The 7117-nt window shown below is 57.7% G+C and overlaps 1 protein-coding gene and 1 long non-coding RNA gene across 2 annotated transcripts in view; one reads left to right on the top strand and one right to left on the bottom strand.

Annotated features, from left to right (window-relative positions):
* LOC115292440 overlaps positions 1-1866 on the top strand; it is a 3138-nt gene extending 1272 nt beyond the window's left edge. The window contains exon 2 of the long non-coding RNA XR_003908996.1: positions 397-1866. This is a non-coding gene — a long non-coding RNA (uncharacterized LOC115292440). The remainder of the gene's footprint in view (positions 1-396) is intronic.
* The window catches only part of SCN5A (sodium voltage-gated channel alpha subunit 5), an 86476-nt gene that overhangs the window by 43269 nt on the left and 36090 nt on the right, over positions 1-7117 (bottom strand). Inside the window, exons 11-13 of the mRNA XM_029940546.1 lie at positions 5809-5988; positions 4783-5154; positions 75-207 (exon numbers count right to left, since the gene is read on the bottom strand). Of these exons, the coding sequence (XP_029796406.1) occupies positions 75-207; positions 4783-5154; positions 5809-5988 (685 nt within the window). The remainder of the gene's footprint in view (positions 1-74; positions 208-4782; positions 5155-5808; positions 5989-7117) is intronic.

Here is a 7117-nt window from a genome sequence, read left to right as displayed (position 1 = left end):
GCGGGAGAGTCTGGGGGGCGGGCTCAGCGGGAGAGTCTGGGGGCGGGCTCAGCGGGAGGGTTTGGGGTGCCGACCTTCCAGTGCGCTGGTGAGGACGCTGACTGCGCTGAGCGCCCGCTGCCGCTCCTCGCGTTCCGCGGAGCCGTCCGCACACGGCGCCTGGGGCGTCAGCACCTGGGGCCTGCCCGGCTCCTCCGACGGTGTGGTCTGGGTGCAAGCAGCAGACAGCCATCAGTCTGGGCCTGGGACAGCTGTCCCGGACTCGGGTCTCGGGGACCACAGGGAGACAAGATGGGGGTCTGGATGGGGCATGATGCTGGGCTTCTCTGCTTCCCACTGCCTCCCTGTTACTAACTCCCCCCACCCCTCTCGCCAATCATGATCTCCTTTCTTCAGCTCTTGCCGGTGGTAACTCTTGAGTGTGGACAGGAAACGACACGTACCCAGTTCTATTAACCAGATGCTGTCATGATACATTAGGACATGCAAAACCAATCCGGGAGTCTTAATTGACCACAAGGTCCCTAGAGTCAAAAGCATAAAGAAATAGAAGAAAAGTCTCCCGTGCTCCAAGGTGACGTTAATGGAAGCAGGAAGCACGCAGCCGGCGGGGACAGCTCTCCCTCTACCATGAAAATGTGGAACTGGCTCCAGGGCTCCTCTTCCAGCAATCTAACTTCATAAATAATTATACGCGTGCACCAGAAATACGTACGCAGTGACCATCATGCAGCATTTGTTCCTCATACCATAAAAACAAAACTGATCAATAGAATCCTAAGATCCATTCTGGAAACAATCCGACTCTGGACCCAGATACTGACACCGAGGCCTGTGCGTTCCCACGGGAGCCCCTCCCAAACAGCTTACGGAAAAAACAGGAGAAAGATCTGGAGGATACGCCCGGAATTGTTCAAGGGCATATTTCTGGGGATGGGATTGTGGGGGGAGGCCAAGGAGAGGGCCGAGTCTCCTTTCGCTTCTGCACTCCTGCGCTGTGGGATGTGTTTTCGGTGTGCGTGCGTCATTTTTGTAAGGAAAAGAAGCCGATCTGGAGATGGAGACGCGGTGCGCGTGAGGAGGGGGCAGCAGGCACTCAGAGCCCCGCTGAGGACCCCCGACACCTCCACCGTGTGCGCCCACAGTCCACGAGCCCGAGCCGGGGCTGCCCAAGGCACTGGGCTGTTCAGCATGCCAGGGTGAGGCTCGGCGGTCTCTGCGGGTCAGCAGAGCCAGGGCCTGGGTGGCTACCAAACCCATCTGTGCTCAAGTTAAAGCCAACCTGTGCGATGGGTGCGACTGGCCTGGAATGCTGCCTGGGCAGGGAGGGAGCTCCCAGTCACGGAAGGACTCAGGCAGAGGCTCCTGAGAGGGCTGAGGGGGCCGCGCTCACAGCAGTGGCTCGGGTCCAGCAGAACCCCAAACCTGGCCCCCGTAACTCACAAACCTGTCTCAAATCCTGCCAGCTTCCTTCTCCTCCTCGACACTCTGTGAGAGTCTGAACTGTCGCTTAGGGAGCATCTGCTTGCTCTTCTCGCACTGTGGGTGAAGTCCCTTCCCCGTCCCACTGATGACACACGATGGAGCAATAGTGGACACGACATGAACAGGAGCACCTGGGATGCCTCTGTCTAGCTCCAGAAATCTTCTATGAGAACAGGTTCCCCAGGTAAGCTGCCACCCTCTCAGTCTGAGCCTCGGCCCAGAGACACGGGGGGCAGCTTGGAGCCCGCCCCACAGCGTGCAGCTGAACCTAAGTGCAGACAGAGGCACTGATGCCCAGCCAAGCCCGACCTGGGTCTGTCATACCACAGTCAACCGGCAGACAGCCGAGTGTGAGAATAAAGGCTTATTGTTAGCCACTGCCTTCTGGGGTACTTTGTTACACAGCATTATTGTAGCCAGGGCTGACTGATACACCACCCAAGTGCAATGTATCATTTCTTCCCTCTATTCTCCATGCAGCAGAAAGGGATTCCCTGACAAGTAAGTCAAGTCATGAAAGGTCTTTCCTCCTCTCACCCCGTGCTTCCCCTCTTACTCAGAGGAAAGAGATGCTGCCCAGCCCAAATCCTTTCTTGTTATTTCCACCACAGCTGAGCCTGCCTGGACGACTCAGGCCTCAAACAGGTAAAGCCTCCTCTTCTGGGCTTTTGTACTCGCTGTTCCCTCTGCCTACAGCACTGTTCTTCCTTATCTTTGAGGCTCGCTCCCCACATTGTTTGCCTGTCAATTGTAATGCCACCTCCTCAGGAAGGACTTCCCGAGTATTCTAAGAGCCATCCCCAGCCCTCGCCCTGGCAATTTCCTAGCCTGTGACCCTTGCTGCTACCTGGAGATTTTGACCGGTCTGCCATCTGTCTGCCTGACCACAGTGTCAGCTCCATGAGGTCAGAGCTCTTGTCGGTTCACTGCTACATCCCTGAGCCTCTGACACGACGCAGCAGGCTGGCACTGGACGCATGCAGGTTGGACAGAGAATTACTTGGGAATCAGAGGCTTGGGTTTAGGTCTAGCTCTGCCCATAACTTGCTAGATGGCCAGGAGACAGGAGGATGCAGTCTCACACGTGGAGGGGGGAAGAATGGCTGTCCCCACCCCCATCGGGCCTTCTGGGACAGCCGCTCTCATACAGACAGCAGACAAAATAGATTTTCACCCTCCACCCCCTCGACCTAAATTAAACACGAGCTGCCTGCTGGGCCGGCCCGTCCTCCCGTCTTCTGTGACGGCTGAGCACCCACTGTGCGCCCTACAATGGACCCTGTTCGCAGACTAGAAGTGAGCAGATGCATCTCACTGGACACAGCGGAAGCCGAGAAGCCATTCCCAGGGGCCTTTGCCCGCTAATCACTTTAACTTTACAATGTCTCTATCTTGGTCTGCTAATTCCTTTAACTTTGCAAATAAGCCCCTTGGCCTGCTAATCCCTTTGAGGTTACAAATGGGCCCCACAGAAGTGAGAAAGGGTGAAGTCAGAGTTCCCAGTAATGAAGTGTTTGAACTTGGATTCCTCCTGACGTGTGCAGCACAATGAGATGATTTTCTCCCTAATGAGATTAGGAAATTCTATTAGCGTTCTGGGCTGCTGAATCTGAGGGCGCAGGCCGGGCCTCCAGGGCTGGACCTGTGGGGGGCCTCGGCCACCTGGCCACCTGGATCTGGTGCTCCTGGGAGGTCCGACACCCCACCTTCCGGGTGATGGCTGGGCCAGCCGGAGGCTGTGACCTGCCCCACGGTGCTCCCAGATCCCTCTCCTTGACCCCTGCCCCAGAGAAGTGTGAGGGCCTCCGGCACCCCACGGGCCTCTACTCCTTTCTCCTCTATCTGGCAACAGAGAATAATTACTCAAACCCGAGGCAAGTCCAGGTCTAAGCACCACAGCCTGCTGGCCACTTAACTGACGAGGAAACTGAGGCACAGAGAGACTCCCTAACCTGCGTCAAGTCCCATGGCCAGAGCCGATGTCTGAGCTGGAACAAAACTGGCCATTTGGCCGTGAGGCCTCTCTCTCCAGCACCTCCCCCTCCCTGGTAAAGGCGCCGGTCTTGTCCTGGCTGCCTTAGAACGTCTCTCCCCCTCCATCTCCTGCAGGCCCCGGGGTGTAAGCCACACGCCTGTCCTGGTTCTGGGCGGGCTGCCCCTGGGCGCTGCGTTGGGGGGCAAGGGTCAGCAAGGACACTCCGGGGCTGACTGGGCAGTCACCAGGCGGTCACAGGGCTCAGACGACTGCGTGACCAGAGCTCGGACTGGCCTCTCATGCTCTGGCCCATCCTCCACTACCTTTTTGATGGTAACTTCAACCCATCTCCCCTTTGCTCCCTGGGCTCCAGCTATTCTGCCCTCACAGCATTTCCTTCAATAGGGTAGGCATTCTTCTGCCTCAGGGCCTTTGCACTGGCCGTTCTGCAGGCCTGGAGCATGCGTCCTTCAGGTGATATAGTGATGGTATGTTATTATGACATTATCACAGGATCAACAGGCTTATCCTGTCCTGATGGCCACAGCTGCGTGAGCCCATCACCCTCACGGCACTGTGAGATGGGTGTTCTAAATTCATCTTACAGATGACAGACCTGCAACTTGCCCGTGGCCATTCCGCCGGCAAGTGGTGACCTAGGATTCAAACCCAGTTTGTGCCCAGAATCTGGGTGCGATATCACCCCGAGAGCTTCAGAAAGCAGCCTGACCCCCACTCTTGCCTCTTTTGGGTCTTTGTTCGAATGCCTCTTAGCGAGTAAGGGTTCTACTCTTCCACACTTACGCTTGCCCTCCTACAGCACTTACTACTTGGGCTAATGCTTCCCAGTCTGTAAACTGCTGCGATATTCCAGGCTTGGTGACTAATTGTTGCCCAGAGCCCTCTAAGGGTCCCCTTGCCACTCTAGCCCCTTTCCCAGAATCCCCTGCATCGCTCAGGATCCAGCAACAATACGTGCTAACAGCTGGCACACACAGGGCCACAGGACGTGGGTCCCGTGCCCCCACAGCATCTCGGTCCCAAGCTTGACCAGTAGCTAAATACTAATTACCCCGTTTATCAACATCATATACCATGTAGATGTATAAACTGATTTTTCTTCTTTCGTTGATTTTGCCTCTCTGCCCCCATTATGGTGGAAAATCTATGAGGGCAGAGATTTTTTTGCTAGGTTTATTGACCTCCAGAGCCAGGATACAATCGGTGCTCAGTAAACACTAGGTGAGCATGCTGGCCCTGGCCCTGGAGGCCAGTTTGGGAAACCCGATCGGACCCGGGGCTGCATCACGCGGCCGGCTCACCGTGTCTGGAGGGCGATCCAGCATGGCGGGGCGGAGGAGACGGCTCCCTGGGGAGGTGGCCTCACGGTCACCTGCCCCCAGCAAGGAGACCACCCCGTTGCAGTCCACGGTGCTGTTCCTTTTACCATGGAGGGCGTGGCTGGGCGCCGACAGCGCAGGACTGGGCTGTCCCCGGGCACTGGGCCGGCGCAGAGGCCAGGGCACTAGCAGTGACGTGCGGTGGCTCTCGCTGTCCCCCGCTGTGCTGTTTTCATCATCCGCAAAATCTGTCTCTGAGCCCAGGTCTCGCCTGCGGAAGGTGAAGATGCTCCCTCGGCTGGAGCGTGGCTTCAAGGAGGTCCTGCTGAGGCCGTGGGCGCTACTCGGATGACTCTGGGGACAGGGAGAAGCCCGCTCTCGTGTGCTCGTGGCCTGTCCCCCGCAGCGTCCTCTGGGACTGAGAGAGCTGCTCAGGGCACCCAGGGCTTTCGCCGGCCACTCGAGGAACTGGGGGGCTGATGCACGCCGTGCTCAAGGTGTCATCTTGCACTGCCCAGGGTCTCTGCCCACCTATGGCTGGTGCCCTGGTGCTTCGACATTCACGCTTACCAGGGCCTAAGATGGGGCCCTAGCTGGGCACGGAGAGAAGGAGGCAGCCAAGCTCCTGGTGCTGCAAACAGGCCTGGTCCGGGCATAACCTGGGGCAACCAGCCAGCCACGCACCTGCCTCCCACGGGCATGCGCTCGGGCTCCTACTGACCCACACCACACAGTGTGGTCCCAGCCCTAGTCTCAGCCCCAGCCCTGTCGCTGGGGACCTAGCTGAGCCGGGGGCCATCACAGCACCCAAATCCAGCTTGTCTCTCTGCCCAGACCTCCTCCGCTCCCAGGATGTTCACGGGGAACCGGAAGGGCTGGGACGGCATTCAAGGACATTTTCCCAACGGGAACAACCATGAAGGGCCGTGACTGCACCAGGGGCCCAACATGAGGGGCTTCTGATGCCAGACCCACCCGCAAAGGGCTGGGGCCCCCGCCGGGGATTACCGCTGCTCTGGGTCCGTCCTCCGAGTCGGACTTGGGGAGCCTGTCATCCCCACACTCCTCCGTCCCTGAAGACATTCGTTTGCTCCTCCTGCGTCTTCTTTCATGAGTGGTTAGTGGGCCCAAAGGGGACATCTCCAAGGAGCTGCGGGACATGGTGTCCACACCCCTGACGGTCAGGGCCTGGCCACGGTGAGGAGGGAGGTTTCGGTTAATGAGATTTTGCGCAGCCTCGGGCTAAGGCACACTCTTGGTATCCGTCTCCGGGTCAGAAAGTGGACCTGCACACTCACCCCAGACAAGGGCATCACGGGGACATGAGCCCAACACACCCGGGATGTTTCCAGAGACATCAAAGTCCCAGGAAGACGAAAGAAGTGGCTGATGTGGGCAGCTCTCGGAAGAGTGGGGTGTGAAGGACAGTTGGGGGGAGGGTGTTGATGAGCAGAGGAAGTGACAGAACCCAGAGGGCAGGAGATCTTCCAGAAGGTTCCGCTGGCCAAAACAGGTGCTGGGGAGGTGGCACGGGGCAGGGAGAAGAAAGCAGATGCCCGCATGGTTTCTAACAGGCACGCTCTGTAATTAGCTTCCAGGACTCGTGTGTGGAACCATGAGTAACCGCGGCAGTAACGCCAGTGCCTATTTTCTGAGCTGGCTCAGGCCTCCAACCCTGGACCTTCCTCACTAAGCCACCAGAGACATCCCTTAACTAGGACAAACTCAGTCTTGGACTTCTGGCTCTCTTTTATCCAGCATGCACTAGGCTCCTTCACCCAGCAGGCCCCATTTTTACCCAGCAGGCCCCATTTTTACCCAGCAGGCCCCATTTTCATGCAGCTGGCACCATTTACACTCAGAAGACACGATGGTCATAGGGAACACTTCTCTCAGCAGGTACCATGCTCACAGGGCCAACCTTTACCCAGTGGACACTGCTTTTACCTGCAGGCACCTCATGAACAGGCACTGTCTTTATACCCAGATACCGAATTTTTACCAACCAGACACTGAAAATACCTTTATCAGCAGACACCAGCTTTACCCAGCAGGACCTGCTTTTTACCCAGCAAATGCCCCACTTACAGGCACCAGCTTTACCCAGCACACACTGCGCCGACAGGCACCAGCGTTTCCCAGCACGCACGGCGCCTACAGGCACCGGCTTTACCCAGCATGCACCGTGCCTACAGGCATCAGCTTTACCCAGGAAGCACCGCGCCTACAGGAACCAGAGTTTCCCAGCCCGCACCGCACCTACAGGCACCGGCTTTGCCCAGCACGCACCGCGCCTACAGGCACCGGCTTTGCCCAG

The sequence above is a fragment of the Suricata suricatta genome, chromosome 5, assembly GCF_006229205.1.
Source record: "Suricata suricatta isolate VVHF042 chromosome 5, meerkat_22Aug2017_6uvM2_HiC, whole genome shotgun sequence".
Lineage (NCBI taxonomy): Eukaryota > Metazoa > Chordata > Mammalia > Carnivora > Herpestidae > Suricata > Suricata suricatta.
This window is presented reverse-complemented; position numbering and strand designations above follow the sequence as displayed.